This window comes from Solea solea, chromosome 15, assembly GCF_958295425.1.
Source record: "Solea solea chromosome 15, fSolSol10.1, whole genome shotgun sequence".
Lineage (NCBI taxonomy): Eukaryota > Metazoa > Chordata > Actinopteri > Pleuronectiformes > Soleidae > Solea > Solea solea.
In genome coordinates this window covers 7,663,107-7,688,521 of record NC_081148.1, presented here as the reverse complement: position 1 = coordinate 7,688,521, position 25,415 = coordinate 7,663,107, and the positions used below count along the sequence as shown (strand labels likewise).

The 25,415-nt window shown below is 42.3% G+C and overlaps 1 protein-coding gene across 2 annotated transcripts in view; it reads left to right on the top strand.

Annotated features, from left to right (window-relative positions):
* The first annotated feature begins 1,575 nt into the window (after positions 1-1,575).
* LOC131473905 (bcl-2-like protein 11) overlaps positions 1,576-25,415 on the top strand; it is a 31,676-nt gene continuing 7,836 nt past the window's right edge. The window contains exons 1-4 of one of the 2 annotated variants that reach the window (XM_058651518.1): positions 1,576-1,891; positions 4,161-4,567; positions 11,338-11,459; positions 13,513-13,895. In XM_058651518.1, coding sequence (XP_058507501.1) covers positions 1,875-1,891; positions 4,161-4,567; positions 11,338-11,459; positions 13,513-13,545 — 579 coding nt within the window. In that variant the 5' untranslated portion in view covers positions 1,576-1,874 and the 3' untranslated portion in view covers positions 13,546-13,895. Of the gene's footprint in view, positions 1,892-4,160; positions 4,568-11,337; positions 11,460-13,512; positions 13,896-25,415 lie in introns of those variants that run through there. The other variant, XM_058651517.1, reaches the window with a different exon arrangement.

Genomic DNA, 25,415 nt, shown 5'->3' with positions numbered 1-25,415 from the left:
AACTCAAAAGTTTGAGGATGAGAGACCACAACATACAGAAACATTTTTTATTTTGTCAATCAATGAGTCCATGGAGACATTGATACATGATGTGTATACTGTACATGACAGGGTCATATGGCAGAGTTGTGATAAGCACTGTGGTGTTGCGTTTGCATGTTCTCCCCTTGTGCCTGTGGGTTTTATGCAGGTTCTCTGGTTTCTTCCCACAGTCCAAAAACATGCAGAGGTTAACTGGACACTCTAAATTGACCCTTGGTGTGAATGTGATGGACTAACATGCTGTCAGGACTAACGCCCTTTCACCATATGTCAGTTGGGATTGGTTCCAGCTCTCCGTGACCCTCAGGTGGAGAATAAAGTGATAGACAATGATTGAGAGTGTACACATGATTGTTCTTCACACACAGTGCACAACAATGTCTCCAGTAGAGGTCACTGTATTCCCAGACCAGTCAATGTATAAATGTATAAAAAAATGTCTTCTATATTTTTGTTTTTATATTTTAGAAACACATTTGAGTCTGTCGGCACAATCAGACTGACTGATGGCAGAGGACATTTTTGGTGATGATTCATACTGTAACTGCTTTCATCACCATCAGTCATAGCACGCATGGCAGTGCATGAGTGACTCAATATCAAACACCAATTCAGCTTTCAGATGGTGCATGAATGGAAAGTGACACAGTGTTTGTGCACTTCACAGTTTATACAGTGATACCCATTCACATGCTGCGGGCACAGTGGTCGGGATCAACAAGGGGTTAAGTGTCTTCCCAAAGGACACATTGGCTTGTCGACTAGTGGAGCTGGAATTCAAACCCACAACCTTCCAAAGATAACACAACTCGCTCTACCACTGAGCCCCCGTGTTGTCAGAAAATATTTGTTCCCACAACTTTGGAAAGCTATAAATGTCTCATACTATTTGTGACAATTTTATTGATCAGTGACACATACTCAGTGCTGACTGACACATAGAGAAACAGATTTTAGCCACATAACCAAAGGAAACTGATGTTTGTAACCCACACTCATAGAGAAAATCAGAATGTTTAGCTCTCAGCGATCACAGGAGCTGTTGGTCTACTTCTGCATCATTTGGAGAGTTTGTGTCATTTATGTAAATATGAACCAAGGATTCCAAAACACAGAAGTTATGAAATAACACGTTTAAACATCCTGAAGGAGGCAGCAGTGGACGGACAATTCCTGTGTGCTGTGGGGTAAACTTGTTCATTTTCTCTGTGGACTTTGGTGCAGGAAGTGTGCAATTTTGGTTAAAATCTGTTTTTCCTCACTGAAATGAGTATCCATGTTCCAGGCTGGTTCCTGCTACTGGCAGAGACATACTGAAAGGCACTTGTATGGTTTATTCATTGTCTCTTCTATTGTTGCCACTGGGTTATCAGACCTTGGTGAATCAGTCTGGTGTGACCGACAGGGGGAAACATAAGAGAGCGAAAGAAGCTGAAGAGAAACTCCACCCCGCAGTAGGTGGATCACAGTTTGGAGGAGGAGGAGCGGTGATATCAGCGCGAGCACGGACCAAACATTCAGTAGTGAAGCAGACAGAGGGAGGGAGGAAGGAAACCTCCCTAGTGTGCAGACAAAAGAGTTTGGAGTTTGTTTACCTCCTCTGGTTCAGCGGTTTCCACACTGACGAGGCGAATAATTCAAGCAGTCCTGTCCTCAGCAGAAAGTCCGGGATTTATTACATATTTCAACGTTTTTTTAATTCCACTGTTGTACGTTAATGCGTTTGCTCACTTGGGACCTGTGGATCATATTCGGACTTACGTTGATTTGTATTTTTGGCATACTTGACATCGTGTTATTTGTGGAGCCAGCGGTTATGCTCCGTCACTGACATGAACCCTACGTCCAGGTAAGTTTGGTCACATAGGTCAGCTGTGGATGTGTACGTGTGTGTTATTTATCTTACTTTCTTTAAAAAAAAAAAAAAAAAAAAAAAAAATACAAATCATCAATGACTTTTTCGTAAACCTCCTGTTTGGCTGCGCCTTTACCGGCGCGTAACTTGTCACGCTTCAAACACGCGGTATCCATCCTCGTTTGATTGCAGTGTTTTTATTTTTAGAAAATATAGGAAATTAACACCGAACTTGCTTTACCATTGTGATATTTTTTCATAATTCGGTGCAATGTCACTTTATTAAAGAGTGGTAGTCATGCGTAAAAGGTTACATTTGACTTAACGGCGCTTTCTTTTTCACGCAACAATCCTTTAATACTCCAGCAAAGCAACACTTTCCTTCTCTGTGTTGAATTCTTCTGTTATGCCGTGAGCAATTATGACGCATCTGTTGCAGCCTTTACCTCTGATTTTGCTGGTATGTTTGGCAACAGCGGTTTAACCCAATGACACATTCGTCGAGCGTGTAGGCAGCGTTTGACCCGGGATAACATAACTAACTACTGCTTTTGACTTGAGATGACAAGATAATGCAGATCGCTTTGCAACAAGTGCAGAGAATAAAATAAAAAATGTATTCGCTCCAGTCAGCGTATGTATCCTTTTGTCAGGAAGAGTCCCATCTTTCTAAACAGCTCCAGGACTCTCACGGTTAGTTCTCCTTAAAACAGAATATTCAATTGAATTCCTCGTTTTTATATCAGAAACTTCTTGGTCTTGTTATGGTCGAGTTGACGGAATTCCGCAGCCGTGTGACGGAGCTCTTAGTCTCCAGAAAGACGCAGCCATTTATGGCAGATCACCTGCCGCTTTCTGGCTGTTAATAGCGGAAAGTAGTGGAATGCAATGCCATACTATTTTCGCCTCTTTATTGCCAGTAATGGAGGCGCTGTCTGTGTCACCAGCGGGAGGCGCTAACGCACCACTGGCGCCTAATAGAAGAAAGCATTACGCATGAGGCAAACACCATGTGACAGCTCTGTAATTACTTTGTAATCGATTTATTTGCACACTTATAGTGTTTCAATAAACTAACACCGATGTCGGAGTATTCTCAAACAAACATTTTCCTGATGAGCCTGAAACCAACTCTTCATCTTCATACAATGCAGCTGGACAGTCCTCGTTAAACATTTAGCACAGTAAGACCTGATCAAATGTCTTGTCTGGTTTGGCACTAATCCGGCGCTACTGCAGTTGGCGGATTTCCTTTCTTTCACTCCCTGCGTCTCCCTCTCCATGAGGTCACCGCCGGCACGTTTCGGTGCCATTTCTTCATATGTGCCGGTTGGCACGCGTAAAATGGGTCTCCTGTCTGCGCTCAGCTGTGCATGGAAAATCCTTTTGGGAAGTTCTCATTTTCACAGCACAGGAGGACCTGCAGCGGGCGCAGGTGGTTCGGCTGTTATTGCTCCGTGCGTAAAAATGCGTGCACGAGGATGGCCATTTACACCAAACGTGCTGAGAAGTGAGTGTCGGGAGGAGACACGGGGAGACACGGTGTGGAAATGATTACTTTTCATGAATTTGGCACAGAAGAAGACCACCAAGACAAACAGGAAGCGCACAAACTGAATATGATTTTTCAAATTCCACGTTGAGTGTCTTCACTGTGTTAGTGTTAGTGTTAGAAGTGACTTGCGATTTGTTTGTTATTGCTGTTTATTGTTTGTTGCAATATTGTTATTTCTGTATTATTAAATCTAATGTCTTAGTTTTAGTGATTTCCAAATTGGCGTGTTTCATTTAGGCTGATAATGACGCAGTCGCTTTACTTATGTCTAATTATTCCTGCTATAGTCCAACAAATATCTGCTGCAGTCAGCAACTACTGTCGAACAATGGAGGCGCACTGGGTTGCCAATTTGGGCAGGAAACCCGCGCTACTGCCCCGTCAGGAACACATTCACTGCACGTAATCACGCTGCACTTCTCCAAGCGAATCCTATCAGCAGCTTTGGGAAGTTTGTTTAGTTACCATTTACTGACATGCCCGGTGTTAGTTGTTTAGGTTTGCGTAACTGTCACTGTGATTTTCTGTGAAATTCCCTAGTTTTAGAGGAAAATATGGATCTTCGAGGTCCTGTCCTGGCGCAGCCAAAAAAAATGCATGCGCCACCGTCGTCTGTAGCTCCAGGCGCAGCGCAGACGCGCGGCTGTAGGCTGTTTGGACAGAGTGATGAAAGTCCAGGCTGACGGTGCCGCTCTGTTCACCCAACAGACCAGCAAACCCGTCCGATGACTCGACCGCAGTAACCGCAAAACAAGAGAGCGGGGGAGATCCACCAGCAGTCACCGGTGCCGCTGGAGCTTCAGCGCAAACCTCCCGCTCGAACGACGACGGCAAGCGGATCTCTGGTCACCCTGGCTCCGCCGGAGAAGGAGAAGAGCTAGAGTCGCCAAGTCGGTGCAGAAGCAAAGCTGCCGTTGATAACCGAGATAACCGTTGCTCCAGTGGATATTGCTCTTTCGAAGGCGACTCCCTGCCGAACTCCCCGCTCTCTCCGCGGCCACTGACAGCTGATAAATCCACGCAGACTCCGAGCCCCAGCTGCCAGGTGATGAAGCACGCCTTGCTGCGCGTGGATAAGGCGCACGGCGGAGGACCGGCGACGCAGCTGCAGCATGGTGAGCACAGACTCTGTAAACTGACGTGTAACCCTTCACTACTCTTATTTAGTGTCTCATAACAAACGCAGAGCCGCTTAAATAACATACAACGTCCAAAACGAAACACTCTACTAACTTCCATCTTTCCAGTGTCACTTTTTCTTGTAGAAAAAGCTCATTATGTGAGGACACTTGTCATTAAAACAGTGGAATAATAATTAAAAAAAGAATAATAATATCACCAAGTTTTCTTCGACCAATAGGGTCAGTTTCAATCTTAAATGGTGATACTTACACAATAACTACAGGTTTGACAGGTCGCTGTCAAGTATCATCACTTCCTGATGCTCAGTTGAAAAATACCTGTTGTTGTGTGTGTGAAAGTTATTGTCCTGAATCAGCCAGAACACGCTGACATCTGTCTGTTGTCACGATGCTGCTGCTGTTGCTGCCGCTGTGTGGGTGTGCAGCAAATTCTGAAACCAGATGGAGACTTTTTACACAAGCTCCCTGAAGTCAAGCTTCCTCTATCAAAGATTTGGGGGTTTGGGTTCAAGAAAATGAACAAAAACACAGTCAGGATGTTTTTGTTCTCCCCTTTGTTTCTCCTTTCTTGCATATGAGGGACAACAGAGTTATTTTTCTCTGTGCGAATCTCTTACCTGAATTTGTCAGTATTGTGTTTACTAATTCCTCACACGCGCTGATATCACCGCTCCTCACACATCTGCACTTGGAGTAAAATCTGACTCAAACCTGCAGCTCTAAATAAGACATGAATGACACGTGGTAGTTTTCAGTTTTCCTCTGCTTCCTGCTGAATAGCATCTCCTGCTGTCGTGTGTATAAAACCCTCCTAAACACGACAGGATGCATGTAAACTAAACCCTCAAGTCTGTTGTGCTGTCATAGGCACATACTGTACTGTACATACTCTTCGGCTGCTAAGTATAAAACATAATGAGGTCTGTTTGGTTTCTTGTTTAACTCGTTCTAATTATATCAACCCTTCTAATTTCGCATAAACACCTTAAAGATCTTTTCTGTGCCCGGGTGAGATCTGTGAAACAATCCGATGCATAATGAACATTCCTTTGCAGCTGAGGTGACTCATCGGGGTTTGTTAGACATGCTGATGATAGATTCCTGACTCACAGGACTCAAGAGATGAGGAGCCAGATGTGGAGAAGCTCACTTTCTAACTCAGATCAGATTTAAGATTTAAATAAAAAAGTCAGTCAGTGGAGATTGTTTATCAGATTTTGCACCACAAACAAAACCAACAAATACTTATCATCCACTTGTTGTACATACTCTCTGTCTGTATCCATTGGTTTTTGAACCCACTCAAGGCCTATATGGCATCTAGGTTGAGCTACAATCAGGCTAATTGACTTCCATATAAGGGGTTGAAGTATTGAAGTGGAGGCAATGGTGAAATTGGAGAGGTTTTGGTGATTTCCTTGACACTGTTTATCAGTCAGTCATCATCTACCGCTTTATCCTCCACCAGAGGGTCGCTGTGCCAATCTCAGCTACATCGGGCGAGAGGCGGGGTACACCAGTCCAACGCAGGGCCACACACAGATAGAGACAAACAACCATTCACTCTCACACTCACTCCTATGGTCAATTTAGAGTGTCCAATTGACCTAATCCCCACATTGCATGTTTTTGGACTGTGGGAGGAAGCCGGAGAACCCGGAGAGAACCCACGCACACACGGGGAGAACATGCAAACTCCATGCAGAAAGGCCCTTGTTCCAACCGGGGCTCGAACCCGGGTCTTCTCGCTGCAAGGCGAGAGTGCTAACCACTACACCACCGTGTGACCCTGACACTATTTAATAAATCAAATATTGTTTTACGACTGTATCCATTCCACACAACTCAGCCATATTTAATTGATTTAATTAGTCAGCTTCAATGTCTATAATAAAGTCTAAAATATAGCTCTGTTTGTCTGTGCCTCTGTTTGTATTGATGGAGCCACAGTGTGCCTTGCACATATATCACTTCACTCTGTGCCCTGATCCTATTTATATTTCTGCTGTTTATTTTGATACAAAGTCGAATCAAGACACGCGAGTCTGTCACCTCCAGCATACAGTGATTTAAAATAGCGCTTCAGTCAACCTTGTTTTCATCAACACGACTCACCAGAAAAAAAGGTCTCTGCTTTTAGCTGTGATGCTTCAGGCTAAAGTTGTCCTGTTGCTTGGATACAAACAAAACTGTGCCACGAGGTTGAGTTTTGGCAAAACAAACACAAACAATAACAGAAAGACTTGCCTTGCAGTGTTTGTGCAGTGGGTGAAAAAATATAGCCATTGTAATAACATAGTTTTGTTTTGCTCAGATTCTTCACGGCCTTTTTCAGCTGCAGAATCCTCAGCACCTTTATTGCCTCAAATGTAAAGCTACAGTACGCAGGATCGTTATGATTGCGGCGTCTTGTTGCCCTGGTCATTAACACCAATGTTCTGGGACTGAGGGTTTATGAGGAGCTTCATACACAACATATAACCTATAACAGGTTAAGGACTGGGGAACATCTGAGCAAGGTACCCAATCCCCATTGTTCCCCATTAGTTGGGTTAATTGGACCCTCTTAACTGTCCCCAGCCACAGGGGTCCATCAGTGTGCTCCAAGTGCCAGTCCCAATCTCAGATAAATGGGTGGGTTGCATCAGGAAGGGCATCCGGCATAACAAAGTCTCTGCCAAATCAAATATGTGGTGACCTCTACAGAAGGGGGAGCCAAAGGAAAACCATTTTCCTTTCTTTAGGTTGCTTATGCTGGAATCGTGACCTTTCCATCAAAGTGTGGAAAAGGTGCTCAGTAGAACAGCTAATAGGCGGCACTCACTCTCTATCTATTGGCGCTTTTCCACGATGCTCGGCACAGCATGATTTTATGTGGTTTGGGTTGTTTTCCATTAGGGCTGAACGATTTTCTAATCTAATTATGATTATTTTGACAGGAAATATCTGAGGGAATGGTCATTTTTACATCGTTATTCACATTTTCATTCAAGGAAACATATTTAAAAGGAAGAATGTGTGATATTTGTGCAGCTGTAATAGATGTGTAACAATAATTCATCTAAAATGATATTTTGACACGCATTTTGGCCTCCTGCGATTTGAAAATTGCAGTAGGCTGTTTTGCGATTTCGATAAAATTTTGATTCCTTGTTCAGCCCTATTTTCCATTATTATAGTACCGCCTCAACATGGGCGGAGTCGCCCTACCACGCCTGCCCGAAAATGCCTTGATGCCATTTTATACGCGACACAAACACACAAACTAATGACGAGCAAAGCAGTTGTTTCCATCGGACTGAATCATGAGAATCAGTTAATTAAAAAGATTAGTTAAGTGCTTCCTGCATGACTGGACCACAGACTAATACACCAATATATTACGATTTTATAAAATTTGGAGATTGACGACTTTAGCAGGGATTTTTGACTGATCTGCATTGTTCCGTTTGATCTCTGTGTCGGACATCGCGCTCATCAATCAGTGGACGGCAGGCAGTCGGTCGACGTCACATTTAGTATCGGCTGAGCTTGCTTGAAATCTCGCCAGAGAAGAATTTAATCTTTTATTAATCCCCTTAGGTAAAGTATTCCTCTGCATTTGACCCATCCTAGAATTAGGAGCAGTGGGCTGCCACACTGAGTAGCGCCCGGGGAGCATTGGGGGTTGGGTACCTCAGCCCTTTTTGGGCCAGGTGGGGATTTGAACCGACAACCCTCCGGTTATAAGCCAAGTTCCCTTTCCACTTGGCCAGATACTTCTAAAGTACTACTGAAGTACCAGGTTCCATTGTACTACCATGAATGGAAAAGCAAAAAAACAACGAGTAGAGTGGAGTCATGCCGTGCCAGTCTGTGCTACAACTGTATAGTGGAAAAGTGCCATAAGAAGCCCTTAGTTTGGTCAAAGTCTCTCATCATGGGCCACAGATTACCACGCGGCTGTCAACACAACCTAGAGCAGGTGCATAAACCTTGCTCTCGCTCTAAAAGCTGATCATTAATACCAAAATATGTTGCCTACCCCAGCTTAAACCATTAAAACCAGCATACACAAGTGCTTATTGTTTTCATTTACAAGGATAGAGGTGCTTTGTCAGTAAACAGTAATCTCTGGAAGCTAAACAAAAACATCTGTAAGTCTCGGTGAATTGTAACCTCTGCACCAATAACTCTTTTTATAATAGCAGTGATTAACCGCACTGATTGCCTTGTGTCTCTTTTATTCTTTTTTTATTGGGGCCAGACAGACAGGATGGCAGTCAAAACAGACAGGCACGTGTGTGTCATTCATTAAGTACGCGTATGTGTATGGCAGTCAAAATAGGCCTGCAGGTCTTTTGTGAGATGCAGACAGAAACCCTTCGCCTCTCTTTCAATGCTCTACAGCTATCAGCCCCAGGAGATAGGAGATAAACACACACACACACACGTAGAGTACATCCGACATGATTGTCCTCAATCCTGAGAATGCTGGTCCGTCTGTGTGTTTGTGTTAGATTAAGGAGGATCAGTTTATCCTGTTGTTGTTGCGCTGTGATGGCATGATTGCAGCTCCTATCACAACACTTCCTCCTCCTCGTACGGCGGGGTGATCACACCTACAGCTCACTCACGCTCCTTGAGATTCAGCTGACTCTGATGCCCTCCTGTTGTTCGTTGTTTTACACTCACAAGGTTTATTTTTATATTACACGACCCCAGGCCTGGTTTCACACAGTCAGAATTTGCCCTGAGCCTTAATCACAATGCAACTGTGGTTTTGTGTCATCTGCAACAAGTTACTAAGAGAAAATGCAGTGATTCAGTATGTTGTGTGCTGCGCTTCTGGATCGTCAAACTACAAGGTGTGTGCGCCTGTCTTTTGTCAGCAGATCATGGGTAAGTACTCTAATTTCAGCATGTAGTGTCATGTATGCAGAGTCACATTCGACTATTGTCTTTGTGGTCACTGTGGTCGTTTTCAAAGAGACAGAATCCATGCGCAATCCATGACACTGTGTCCCTTCAAAGCAGCCTGACTGTACGACAGCGTAACAAATCACTGAAAACCGTACGTCCAAAGTCAGTACAAGGACCCATAAATAGGTTTTTAATTCAGACTGACAGCCCTCATGTGGAGAATAAAGTGTTAGACAATGAATGAATAACAGCTCCCACAAGCTAATTAATTTACTGTCCACTCATTCACTTCAGATGTTCAGCTTCCTTGTTGCTTTGGTCTATAAACATTTGTGTCTCGCCGTAGGGTTGGACACTATTCACATCTAATCAATACAGATACTGGTACCACTACTGTTACCTTGAATGAGGTACTTTGCTGCCTTTGTAATGACATCATTGCAGTTAAAGTGGTGAAAACTAAACTAAACTTCTCAGGTTTGAGAAGATAAACAGACTTTTCCCATGAACTTGTTCACTCTGACTCAAATTGGTACTTGTTAGTAACAATATAATTTGGTCAGCACCGAGTTCCGCACCCAACCCTTTCTTGCAGCGAGTTTGGTTTTGCGTTCTTTTGTCTCTTCATCCCACAGTGGAGACGTCTCGTTCCAGCATTTCCCAATCCTGATGACATAATCTGCTCTAACCGATCTTTGCGTATCTCACTCGTGGATGTTATGAGCGCACTCGTGCAGAGTGTGCGTCGAAAACACAGCAACTTTGCTTGTGTTGGCATTTACAATAATGGAGGATGTGAGAAATATTAAATGTAGGTTTCATAACTGCGCGCGTGAGTCATAAGTGGAGATTGGTGAGAGGTCAAAGTCTTTCATAGTCATACTGTAGTTCAGATTTAAAATATAACAGATTAACCACAAATATACACATACTCATACAAACACACACACACACACACACACACACACATACACATACACATAAACACTCACCCGGTCAACATCTTTATTATGATGCCAGTGACACATGATAAATTCAAATATTGACTCTTGTAATTGACTTGTTTTCATGTTCTGGTTCCTGTTCTTTTACGGTTGATAAACCACATGAATAAGTTTGTCTGGTTTATATCTTTTCTGTGTTTTTTTTCATGTCTTTGGATGTGTGTATCCTTTTATTCATCAAATTAACTCTAAATTGGGGCGAAGCTTCTCGTCTGACATTGAAACTCTCACTTTCTGGATCACTCTCTGCTACTCTGGTTATTACTAATTTAATTTTCCTCTTAATTTTGAACTTCTGGCAATCATTTATGCAGTAGACTGCGGTCAGCTGGAAAACAAAACATGCATGCCACATACATTACTCCAAAAATAACAAATCCCATGTGAAGGCTGTTGTGACACTTTTATGTCATCAGTTGAGTCTGCAGTTACTGTATATAACTGAGGTCTGGTTGTGTGGCCCCAAAGGATTTGACGTGTCAACAATCAATGAACAATTTATACAGTTTTTTGTACATCTATTGAGTCTTGTTCCCTCTCTGATTTCTCATAATATTAAACCAGTTATACTTGAAATATTGCTTTTCTGCAGTTTTTATGACAACACCTCCAACCACACGTACGGTTGACCCTGGTTTGGTTAGATTTACAAAGAATCATCATACACAGGATGTGGTGTTATTCATTTGTTGTGCCAATGATAGATGATAGAAGCACAATATGAAGCTGTTTTCAGACTTGACTGCATATCTGAAAGCAGTTTAAGTTGTACATTTGTAACATACAACACATACAGTATAGTCAGTGCTTGTGTGACTTTTTTCTTCTCTGTTTCAGGGAGCTCTCCCAGCCGCTCTAGCACACAGCAAGGAAGCGCAGCAGGGGACATGGAGGCAGAGGCGGTCGGACAGGAGCTCCGACGCATTGGAGACGACTTTAATCGACTCTTCTTGTTACGGGTCAGTCATCACAGACTTTGTGTGTGTGAGTGTGTGTGTTGATGGCCACTTTAAATCAGAGGTTTCAAACTCATGGCTCATGCGGCTAACCACTTAAATATTCCTTGTGCCTTTTAAATGTATTATTATTTAAAAAAAATAATACTTATAAAAAAAGAATTATATTAAAAAATAAATAAAATAATAATTATTATTTGTTTCATTTTGCACCCATTTTGCAAGAGCGATACAAACACTTTTATTTTGAAATTTTGTGAAATATGGTCACCAGTATCATTATTGCGATAAAATTATGAAATATTGCGATATGATTTTAAGCCAGTGTCACCCACCTCAGAATTTTTTGTCCGACTGGCCCCCATTTTACCAGACTGTGGCCCCCAGGTCATGTGAGTTTGAGACCCAGCAATAATGACAGAACTTGACACACTGAATATAGTATGGAAACAGCCGGGGCAGACATTATTCCATACACTTTCTTAATAAAACTTCTCAAAACTACCATGGAGAACACTAAGAAATCACAACAAACAAGATATGTAAGTTAATTAGCATCCAGATACGCAGCAAACTCGACTTACACTCGACTAACAATGACTGTGCCCCCTAACTTTATCAAATAAAATAAAGGTTTTATTCGTCTCACTGTGTGTTTCCACACAGTAAGACTTTACATGTCAGTCCAACACACTTTCACACCAATAACACGCACTTATGTAGTAAAGTAACATTTCCCTTAACTGCGGACCAGGAAACTGCAAATCTGGATGCCACGACTCAGCGTCATGATTCAGTACCTGGTATAATGTGATCACTATACAGTCTGTTGTCTGTGGTTCCCATCAATCCGTCTTCTGCGGCCGCTTTGGGTGTGTTTTATAGCAGTGATCCGACTCTGCTGTACTCGGGATCTTTAATGATATTGTAAAATGTGCCAACAGCTATTCACCATCTTCAGTTTTCATGAAAAGACGAGGTGTCTGATATATTGCGTGACATCAGCTACCAGAGCTCCATAGAAAGCACCAGCTCGTCACTCTGAGCTGAACAGTTGTAGTAAAGTAGCTGATGGTCTCAACTGTAACTGTGGTCTGTTAACAAACAAATGACTTTAATAATTCAGCTTCATTTTGTGGGTTTTCTTGTCATTATTAAGATTATGTTATGTTAAGTGATTAGCCAGGGTTTATCAATCCACTTCACCACAGAAATTCAAACTAAGTCGAGCCAAAACAGTGGCTGTTCAAATATGTCAACGCCAAGCAGGTTTAAAAAAGAGCAAATTGCTCAGCAAGGCAAGAAATAGAAGAAAGAGGGAAAAATTTCACTTTAATACCACCACGGGGGATCCAAATCCAGCTGGTTATTTTTACTGTGAGAAAAACAAAATGACTTTTGATCAGAAAATAATTAAGCAGAGAGCCTGAAGCTGCAGAAAATCCAGATGCCACAGTAACCACTGCAGTTAAAAAATAAAAGAAAGAAGCCCTTAATACAAAAAAGCCCCTCAACAGACGATCGTCTCCAGTCTCCCTCATCCTGTTACCAGCGAGGGGAAGAAACAACAACACAGCTTGGTGGTACAAATTGGGTGTTTAAATGTGGTGAGACCCACAGTAGCTCACTGACTGCTCACATTATGAAAGTGGAGTTTATGTGTTCAGCCTCAGTAGTTAAGCTGATTACTTGTTGGCTTGCTGACTTAAGAAGTGATGTTCATGGAGGTGTAATTGTGCAGAATCCTTTCCAATTCATCTATGTGTGGAGCAGTTTTTGTTCACGTTTTCTTCAGAAATGTTAAACACCATAATAATGAATTCTCACCATGTTGCTGGCGGCTCCGGGGCCTGTCAAAACATCCACTATGTTTTGACCATCGTCTGCAGGCAGGTGAAATTCAACACAACGTCACTAAATGCAGCCTTTGTGGAGCGTGTTGAGCCCCCGGCAGGAAGACACAGCTGTCCTCACTGGGCCTCACGTCTCCTTTTCATATGAGATATGACTCATTCTTAAGGTCTGGGTCTTACTTTCTACGTCTGCATGTCCACAGCAGTGCACATGGAGCCTTTGTGAAGAACGCTAACTGCATAAGATTCTTGAAGCTCTTGATGCCAAGAAGATGGTGGCCATGGACACTTGCTTAAAGTCTGTCCCACAATGGAGGATAATTGGCCAGATTTCAGTCCTGATCCGACCCTCCCGACAATCCTGGGTGCCTTCCGATTTTAGGCTGATTTGAACAGATTATGTGGACAAATTAGCCGTTACCAGACATGGTTTGAACGTCATCAGACACATCAGTCTTCCTGATTTTGAATCGTAAGTATTAAACATGTCTGACGAAAACAAGGGACTGATGCAGACCCTCATTTTAGTATGAATGGAACCTCCGCCATTTAGAGGAAATTGCAAAGCAGCACTCTGCGGACACTGAGGGCAGATTGATGACCCCGGCCTAACATGAGTTTAACACTGTTCTGAAAAAGCAAAGTAATGCAGCAGCAACTTTTCTTCCGACTCTACCTCGACTAAGACGATGATGACGACGGAAAAAAAAAAAAAAAAAAAAAGTATACATCGCACTTACGACTAGCACTTCATAGTTTGGCTTACTTGAAGCTCTTACTTACTTCTAGCTCTTATTTGTACCCAAATGTTTAAATGCACTTATTGTAAGTCGCTTTGGATAAAAGCGTCTGCTAAATGACATGTAATGTAATGTAATGTAATGCAACTACAGGATGATGGAACGATGATGAAAGAAAATGCTTTTTTAAGGTGTGAAATGCATTCAGCATGGTTTTTTTTGGGTGCTTCAAAGTCACATGACTGGATTTAAATGTAACAACTTTTATGTTTCCATCCATGAAAAATTGTGTTGGTGTGCGCTTAAAACTGGCTGATCGCTTTGTTAATTATCCAGATCAGCTTAATTACATCAGTCGGATTATTGCCTCACTGCAGAAATAATCACATTATTCCAGAGAATATAAATTCTGTGAATGGAGCCGCTGACCATCAGTTAGTCAGACAGGGTGTGTCGTAAAGTTGCATCGCTACAGTGCGAGTTCATTTCCTCTTGGCCTGTGTTTCCTTGGCAACATGTCTGCACGTTGCGTCATCACTCTTTGATGAGTAAAACTTTGGGAAGCCAGAAGAGCGAGAGAAAAAAAACTCAATGCTGGGTTGAATTCACTTTAATCCTCATCACAGAAATGGATTAAAAACTAAAAAAGGACTGGCAGGACTTTGATATCACAATTAAAGCTTTGGATACTCCCTTGGAGTTAGTGGGCATGTATCAGCTGCAACTATGCCACATTTCTCCCCCAGACAATCTGATCGCTAACCAAAGGAAATCATTTAAATAAAATACAGTACATGAAATTGTGGAATATGTCTGTCAGTCCCGTCATTTCTGCGTTTCCTCCTCAAACACATGCAAGTCGTCAGTTCCTCAGTTATTTCAGTGCACTCACGTTTGCAGCAGTCATCACTTTTCATTAAAAGCAATCATTTACAGAGCTGGACTACACATCCATCCAGCAAGTTTTGCATGGATGTGCCTCCTGCAGCATTATCTCACTAAGTTAGGCGAATAAGTTGATTGGTTCAGGTTCAGTTCAGCTGGCTGACACCAGCATCACTCATTGCACTGACTTCAGAAACATGGGAATTTGTTCCACTTCTCTGGAAAATCCCAACATCACACAACTTGCCCTCAAGGACAAAGATGCTTTATAAATACTATTGCTTTTCCCATGCTCCTTCCTAGATATACAGTATTGGGTCAAAGATACACCTTACCTGGACTTTGTTAAAGGGGACATATTATACCCTATTTCCCCCATTAAAATAGTTCCCTGGTGTCCTAATGAACATGTCAGTGACATGCTTTGGTCAAAATACCATAAGGATGAAGAATCATAGTAGTTCAATAACCCTGCTAAACCCGCCCCTTTCAGAACGCTCGGTTTTCGTGCAAGGTCCCTTTATATGCAAATGAGACACAGGCAAACACACACCCACTTCTTCCAGGGGGTTTCTGATTTGTCCTCTTTACAGCTCTATTCGTCTCCCCCTCCCTCCACTAGCTCTCTGACAATATCAACATGTCAGCGAGAGTGCCGTCACAGGAAGAGACGTCCTACATAAGGATCGAGCCGAACACTGTCCAACTGTAAATCAGTTAAAAACACTTAGGAACAGAAGATCAGCGGTGACACAGAGAGTGCAGCACCGCTGCAAAGAGAGTGCAGCACCGCTGATCGCCACCGCTGATCGCCAGCGGCGCGCTGAATAAACTGTATGTTGCTGTATCAGACCGGAGACTGTGCTCCGGAGACCTCACCACCGCTGACCAGCTCCGGTGCTCCGGCGAGCTGGCGATCAGCGGTGGCGATCACCGTGTAACGCGCCACCGCTGATCGCCAGCGGCGCGCTGAATAAACTGTATGTTGCTGTATCAGATCGTGTGTTCGTGTGTTCGCACCACTTCACATCAGACTGCAAACAGCGGTCGCCGCATTTAGTCAGGGGACGTATTTCACCGACGTACAAACACACACATTGTTAAGAAAAGATCACATAGAGCTCATAACTGACCATTCTGACACGTCCTAATTAAACAATAAACTGTATGTTGCTGTATCAGACCGGAGACCTCACCACCGCTGACCAGCTCCGGTGCTCCGGCGAGCTGGCGATCAGCGGTGGCGATCACCGTGTAACGCGCCACCGCTGATCGGCAGCGGCGCGCTGAATAAACTGTATGTTGCTGTATCAGACCGGAGACTGTCTGATACAGCGGTGGCGCGTTACACGGTGATCGCCAGCTCGCCGGAGCACCGGAGGTGGTCAGCGGTGGTGAGGTCTCCGGAGCACAGTCTCCGGAGACCAGCGGCAGTTTAGGCTATCGGTGACACAGAGAGTGTAGCACCGCTGCACAGAGAGTGCAACACCGCTGATCGTCAGCGGCGAGCTGCATAAACAGCTGCTTTATGTGATTGTATCAGACTGAGTCTGTGCTCCGGTCATGGAGGACGTACTGAACAAATATGTTTAATTAGGACGTGTCAGAATGGTCAGTTATGAGCTCTATGTGATCTTTTCTTAACAATTTGTGTGTTTGTACGTCGGTGAAATACGTCCCCTGACTAAATACGGCAACCGCTGGCCGCAGTCTGATGTGAAGTGGTGCGAACACACGAACACACGATTGCTGACTTTATCCGGCACATTAGCTTCATATATAAAATCCTCTGTAAAACACTGTGCTCCACTGTGCAGCCACCAACAGCACACTTGTCCCGCCACGTTGACATAATACCGCTCTTCCTCCCTCGCCTGCACTCTGGCAGGGACAAGGTGGAGCTAAGGTGGAGCTTGCGAAGTAAACGTACTGGTGGGGCGGTAACATTCGTGGTGAAATGCGCATGCTGACGTCATAAGCGCAGGGAATTCAACATCGAGCGTTTTATCGCCTATACTTACACTAAGCGGAACCACGAAAACATGACTGAGTATTGTTTTTCCACACTTTGGCGACTGGTAGGGCCCCCAGAGTCCCAAATATCAGTATTAAAATGGTTAAAAAGTTGATTTTGCATAATATGTCCCCTTTAAGGCACACCTCACACTACTCATAGAGTAAGCATTCCATCTTTGTTGACAAAGTATGACTGAACATACAGGGAATTTTACTCTTTTTCTGTAATTATGCTTAAAACAGCAAAAGGAGACACGACAATAAACAAACAACTGACTTACAACAAGTTAACAATGAAAGCTTTATGGTGGCCACCCCCTCTGCCTTTATGTGAAGTCCCTTTAGTAATAGCAATAAAAGCAGTAAATGGCAGTATGCTTCTGGGGGAATTGTGTGATTTTAAACACATCTCAGTATGTCATTCTCTGTCCTCTCCCTCTTGATGTTGCATGCTCCTCCTCTCTCACATCAATTACAAGCAACGATGTGCAATGTAGGGCTGCAACTAACGATTATTTTCATAATCGATTAATCTGTCGATTTCTTTCTCGATCAATCGATTAATCGTTTTGGTCCATAAAATATCAGAAAACCTTAAAAAATTTCGTCCAACCTGGAAATGATGATGTTCTCAAATGTCTTGTTTTGTCCACAAACCAAAATGATTCACTTTTAATGATTTCTGTGTTATCCAGAGCAAAGAAATTAAGAAAATATTCACATTTAAGAAGCTTAAACAATCGTAAATCTTGTTTTAATCATGAAAAAAGCTACAAACCAATTCATCGATTATCAAAATAGTTGTCGATTAATTTAGTAATTGATTAATAATCGATTCATCGATGAATCGTTTCAGCTCTAGTACAATGCACTGTGCAAATGCACATAACCGCTACCTAAGCTCTAAGGTGGAAGGAATAACTAGTCCAAAAGGTTTTTTTATGCCATGCCTTGACTTGGGTAATGTTATCATCATGCACGAACATGACATTATTTAAGGTAATGGAATGCTCTAGATGGCCCCCTGTTGGTCATGGGGCCCTAAGCAGGCGCTTAGTTCGCTTATGCCTCGGGTCGGCTCTTTGCTGAACCATAATGAATAATTGGGGAAAAAAAAAAAAAGGAAAATGAGTCGATGAGTCGTGTGTGACTCAACACCTTACTCTGCCAGAGAAGACAGAAAGAGAAAGAGGACTGTATATACGTCGCTCTCTGACCTTCGGTACAGAACATTCCAGACGCATTTGTTCACACTGCAAAACAATGAGGAGGCAGAGAAAAGAGGAACGCGGCGGCTTCTTCCCTGTTCTCTGGCCAGGTGTGATCAAGTGCTCATGCATGGGTACATTCAAGAGGGCTCAGTAACAGAAGGTTTTTTTTTTAATATACATTTTAATCAGACACTGACAATTAAGAAACTGTAGCTGAGAGACAACATGCCACAATATCCAAATGGAAAGGTATTGCGATGTGTGAGAAACAGCATTATGATGCAGATATTCACTGGCCCCAAAATGTTGCTCTTCAAATGAGAAAACACATTTGTTAAGAGTACAAAAATGTTTCGATTTGCGAATATGACAGTTAAAGATATACTATGTAACATTTATGCATTAAAATATCTGAAAAAAAGTTTTCTTTCGGTGTGTACTTTCCAATGTTCCAACAAAGTCCATAGAAATCAGTGTTTATATAAAAGTTCACGGACTGTTGTCTATGTTACGTTGTACGCAAATAGTGCGCACACCGCACCAACCAAGTAAAGGTACTCTTCTCATTTGAAACACAAGCCTGACCAAGGGCTTTACAGCTCCAAACCGTACCTTACTTTACCAAAGTGAACTGTACCACGAGGGAAACACATCTCTAGTTAGCCAGTGTGTATTTAGTTGTGTTAATCTGTCACTAATAGATCAGGACTACTCGTTGCTACTCGTTTCTTGTGATTTCTGCCACTGAAGCTCTACCCAGAAAACAAGTCGGAGAGACCCCTAGTGTTAGAAGTTACATACTGTGTATTTAAGAGATAAAAACATTGGATCATATTACAAACTGCAATGTTTTCTTGACCTGATGATTCAGATCAAGATTTGACCCCATAAGCTAAGGAAGATAGCAGACATCATTTCACTCCCAAATAAAAAGAGTTGTCAGGTTTAAGAAGGGTTTCCTTTTTCATCCAATATTTAATTTGAGCTGTAACCACAGTAGGGGTAAGTTGGCTCGTTTGAATTGGGCAGAAGGAAAATAGTAACAGGAATACTAGCCATGAAGACGATAATAGATAATTTGCTTATCATTGTTCCAGCTGGAGGCTGTCACCCTGTTTTGAGGATGGGGAATGCCTTATCGTCTGATCTTTTCCACACTTAAAATCCTCAACGCTTCTCTGTGATCCGATCGGGGCCTTTGCATAATAGGCATCAGGCCAACTCTCTGCCATTCACAATGCAAAATCCCTCTCCTGAGAGCAGTTTGCCTTCAAGAGGTGATCCTACCAGGAAGCCTGGATCAAATCCAAGGACTCTGCAGGGGTAATTACAGTATCTCCCAATTTAAGCGTTGACAAAAAGGAACTCAATTTCTTTCCTCAAACATGCCTTGCACTTGATAACATACAGGCTCAGCTGGATAGATTAGTTATCATGAATCCTATCTGACTCTGGGGTGAATTTGGAATGATTGTGGCACCTGGATCACCCATCGTGTAATCGTGACATCTCTTCTTGAAACGTCTTTGACGACTTATAAATAGCAAAATGTTCTCCTGCTTTATTTTAAAGACAGTTTAGCGATGATGTACTTTATCACATGAGCTGTTTCCTGACATGAACTGTGGATAATGTCCAGAGATCCCGGTATTTGCTGCTCACATATGACGAGAGCAGCAGGAGATTTTCTGGCTGAGTGGGAGAATCCCTGCTGGATCCAGGCGATGTGATGGCATCTGACTTGAGCGTGCAGGAGGCAGGACGCATTTACTCATTTTGAGTATCTCTGGCTGACATTAACCACAGATTAATGTCTGTCTTGAGCAACTACTGCAGACATTTACATGCACACATGTTGCCCATATGGATCTGGAGAGATATTCTGAGCAGACATTTGTGATCCACAGAACATCACCGCCATCAAATCAACATTTCGGATTTGTCTCACGGAAATGTCTTGACAATTATTGGGTGACATTTAGTCAAACGTTTCAATGCCCACAGGACAAAACCAAATGTTAATGTGGTGAACTTTGATTAACTTTCCTGCAGTGACACCATGACGCTGACTTTTGTGACTTTGAGTGAAATGTCTCAATATCTGTTGGATGGAATCCCATGAAATTTGGCACAGGCCTCCAGGTTCCCTTCAAGTCATAGACACACCTCAACTTTGGTTCATAACAAAGTACCTACAAGTTGTATAACATCCCCCACTGTCTTACACAGATGTACAAATGTTGGAGACATGGAAACTATATTGGTCTAGATCACTGGTTCTCAGACACCTGTGTCACATGACAGATCTGTAAGCCCTGCCATAGAGAAATGTGAACCTGAATGGCTATTTATTCCACTATTTAGCTTTCCTGCTTAAAAATGGACCTTGTGATATTTATATGCAAGAGGATTTGTTCATCACACTGAAGGGGATACTTATCTACTTTATTACAAGTTCTCACATTGTTGCTAACCAGCTGTTATCATCTTTAAAGCGATGACAAAGAGTTTATTTGCCTTCACCGCTTGAAGGCGTCTGCCAAGACACAGAGCCACATCACCTCAGGCTATAAAATGACTAATGTTATTTGTGATACACTCTCTCACACACACACACTCTGGTGTTTCCTCCCAGTTCAGTTCATTTTATTAATGCCAGAAAAATGAGAAGCACTCTACTTGTGTTTAGAAACTGTATTGAAGTGATTAATTGTCACGAAAGATAGCAAGTACATGATGAGTAATTATTTGTTTTTCCATCGTCTTACCAACACTGACACACACAGTCTCTCTCTCCTTTGTTCTCATTTAATCCACCCTCTCTCTCTCTCCATCTCTCTCTCTCTCTCTCACTCTGTGAAACATTTACTCAAAATGTGCGTGAGTATGTGTGCATGTTTGTTTTGAAACATCTGCAAACATGCTCAGTGGCATGTGTGTGTCTGTGTGTGTACCTCTTTTTGGCATAAACACTGACCTTTTTTAGGACCAGTAGTCCTCATGGTGACCAAAACCTGGTCCTAATGAGGGAAAACCTTAATTTCTGAGGAAGTGGTTGAGTTTATGGCTGACATTTGAATTATGGTTAGGTTAAGGTTAGGGTTAGACATTAACTAGTTAGAGATAATGCTTTGTTTAGGCTGTCTAAATGAATGGAAGTCAAGGCAGTGTCCTTAGAAGAATAGCTGCACAAACCTGTGTGTGTATGTGTGTGAGAGCGGGAGACAGACAGAGAGAGAGCGAGAGAGAGAGCCAGTGTAGGTCCATTATGGCTCAGCCCTGTGGTTAAACAACTCTAAGAGAGCAAAGCACAAGGTCTAATTATCCTGCCAAAAATTACACACACACACACACACACAGAAACTCCAACACACACTCTTTTAGTAGGAGGTAAAAACCCTTTGTCCTGTGGACAGAAATAACCCTGAGGAACAATGTGGACCAGTCGGGTGTCACTGACTGGCTGCTCATGTTTTTGTTTGTGTGCGATTGAATTTGCTTAAAACACTCGGAGAGCAAAAACTGTGTTTTTGAACCGTCCCTCACTTTCAAGTGCGTTGTTGGTATTTTGTAAAACACGACACCGAGGTTGCTGTTTTGCAGTCGCACAACCTCAAATGTCTGTAGGGAAGGAGACGGCAGTGATAAATAACAACGGAATAGTACGAGAGGTGACAGAGACGCCGTGTGATGCCTGTCATCAAAGTCACCTAAGTGTCATTTAATGCAAACACTGTGAGTGGGTGTCGATGTGTAATGTGTGAGTTTGCATGCAAAGGACAATGTCCTGTCCGGACAGATGTTTATATAAGGGTTTGCTCTGGAAAAAAGGAGTTAAATGTTTCTCTCTCTCTCTCTCTCGTGTGTGTGTGTGTGTGTGTGTGTGTGTGTGTGTGTCTATTTTTGCGAGGAAGCATAGTAAGCTGTAGTAACCAAACAAAGTCACATGAGCTTTTTGGAACTGACTGACTCAGTGTTTCCACTGTGAAAACAAAGAGACATGAAGAAGAAGAAGAGCAACAAACCTAGCTGAGAAATGTAAATCCTCAGCGTCAGACTTGTCTCCTTTCCTGAAGTCTTAGCGGTATTACAAATATCACTTCTTGACCTTTTGATATTCACCTGTCAGTCATTTGTTGACAAAGCTTTTTGTTTTTTTGTTTTTTTCACATACAGTGTATTTTACATCACTGCAATATTTGTTTCCATTATTACACACAGTACGCTTGAGTTGGATTATTCACTACTGCACCGTTTATTGTGAAAAGATGGTGCATTCAAGAGCTGATGGGGAAACTCAGACACCACTTTTTTTTTTTTTGCTTTAGTTTGTGAATGGAAATTTTGGATGCGAGAGTTTCCCACCAACATAAACAGTTTGAAGTAACTAGATAACAACATCTAAGTCGGACATAAACTATCATCTTGTTTGATTGATTGATTGATTGACAGAGAGACAGGCATTGACACAAGCTCATGGAGGGTTTTGTGTCCAGTGTCTTAGATCATTTGTGTCTTTGTGAGCTACTTGCTAGAATCGTCTACTGTCACAGTTACTTAGATGATTAAGGAGGTTAGTTGAGGTAAGAGTTCAAATGATGAAACTATTAGAGGATCCACACACGTGTGTGTGTTTGTGTGCAATACTGAGGTAGAAGATTGAAAAGGTAGAGTGTTTTGTGAGACCACTTTTGGCCTCATATCAGACTCTAAAGCCTGCAGTTTGTCAGCTGAGCGGTACATCTGCTTCTAATTGTAGTGAAAGTCATACCTCTCAACTTGAAATACGACCAATCACCCAAATAACAGAGCAGCCCAATTGTCTGCGTGGTGTTTCTTAATCATAGGCAGTTATTTGTATTCCCAGAACACTCAGCTTACACTAACCTGTTTGGCATAACCTTCTTTTTTTGTGATTTAAACAAGATGCCACATGTTGATTTATGAGTTTTTAGTGGTGCTGGTAGCTGTTTGGGCGAAGCACAGCCACTTGCTCGCCAGTCTTTATCTTAATCTAAGATAACAAGTGTGAAAATATAGCTTGGAGGTCCACTGTGGAAGAATTAGTGACATCTAATGGTGCAGATTACTGCAGATTGCTACAGAGTATGTCTTCGAAAACCAATTGATTTTCGTTTCAATGCAATTAAACACTTATACAAACATTCTCAATTATTCTGTCAAATGTGGGCCAGCGATCCGATCACTTCTGATACTGCGTCATGTGTTTATGCACACTACATGTAGAAACCACAAACTAGTCAGATGTACATTTTTCAGTTTTCATAAACACATACATTAAGAGCCGGCTCATCTTAGGTACACCACATCCTCCTCTCATGTCATCATTGACAGTTTCTCCCTGCACTTTCATTAACAGAAGGTGTGAAATAGATTTAGTCAGTCATTTAGTCACATTCAGTGAAAACAGGCTCTGTCAAGCAATACTATCAGATCTGACTGAGGGAGTGTTTGCGTATGCAGCAGCAGAGCAAGAGTGACTGGGACATTTATTCAAACATTCAAAAGTAATAGCTACGTTTTAGCATTAAAGAGCTTCTACATACAAACATGAAAACTAATCTTGATAATTACCAATGTTGTTAATTTAGGGCAGCTGTGGCTTTGGGTGGTGGGCTGATTCATTTTTTAAAGCACTGTACATCATCGATGATCCTTGAAAACACAAAACACAAAATGAACACGAAACAGTGAAACAAGCTGTTGCCTTGAGTCTCAGTCACTCGTTTGCTGGTCTGGCTCCTCCCCTCCCTCTACTCCGCTGACTGCTGACCATCTTGATCACGTCGTTACAGGGGTCGGTGAATTAAAAGCACAGAAAACTGTGCCAATAAAAACCTTGCAAACCGTGTGTCTGTCCTCAAAAGCTGCTCTTAGTAAGAGATGAGTCTCTAATGAGCGACATGATAAATGCTGCTGTAGGAAAATTCAATTCAAAATCTCTAATAATAGTGTCACTGAAGGCTAGAAATGATGTAAGCTGGAAAAATGAATAATCAAAGGAACACTGCAACCTCTTAGCTGCTTTAACGACTTCTCAAAACAAAGGCAAAGCTCTAATTTGTGATGTCAACCAGCAAACTGTCGAGCTGCCAAATAGAAGTGGAGGCTGAATTAATGGGTTTTCACTTCTTTGACATCCACATAAGCCCTGATTGATGATAATGACAGATGTACAGGTTGCGGGTGAAACCAAATCCCCTAAAATCTATGTTTGGAGAGTTGTCTCTTCACCTTACTGCCAAACACAACACTCTTTTGATGACACTGAGGTAAACCCAGGGTTAGTTTTAGCTGCTCTTCTGTTCTCTTCTGCACTTTCAGTGATACTTTCAACCCAAGTGTCTCCTTAAATGTTGATTTAACTTCTTAATGTGATGGAAAAAGAACAACGACTTTATTTCTTGTCAGAATAATGTGCCTTTCCAGATATATATATATTCTTTACATGGAGGTGGTGAACCAAATGTAAGAGTCTGCACACAAAGACGGTGCTTAGCAGGTAAGCCTATGTGGTACTGTACTATTAATGTATTATTCATTTTAACTGTACACACATGGGCTGGTGGGAGTGTTGCTCTACACATCTAAACCCAGGCTTTACCCATAGTAACAGTTTCTTTGCTTGGGATAGGTTAGGATTATACCACAAACTGATCTAAAAGTCCCATACCAAACAGTACTAAGGCTCAAAATGTAAATCTGTTCATGTTCCCATCTTATACCTCTTTTCCTTGCCTTGGAACATAATAGATTATGTTCCCAAGTATGCTTTAAATCTCTTTTACACAGAGAATATTCAACCAAAGTTTGAAACTGCAATTAGATACTGCCTTCGAAAGTGTTCAGTCCTAGTGTGTATGCTTGTTTCTGCCTTTGCTACGGGGATTTTCGTCCTCCGCGTCCATGAATCCGCTGGCATTGTCAAAACCATTCTGACCAGAAAATCTGTCTCGGATCATTTTTCCAGGTCACTTGTGACCTGTTTGTTGAACCTGGTAAGAGTCAGAATTACAGAGTGTGATTCATCACAGGGATAACGAGTCTTCTCCTCACCTGTTTCCTCCTTTGGCATTAGTGGTTTCTGTGGCTCTTGGCTCGCTTTTCAAATCAAACCACACCACATTGATTCCCCCCTCTCTCGCTGTCTCTCCTGTTTTTCAGAGCACACTCCTGCCTCGGGGCATGTTCTGTGCCAGTCAATGTCTGCATGGTATTGTACTGTCTAACTGG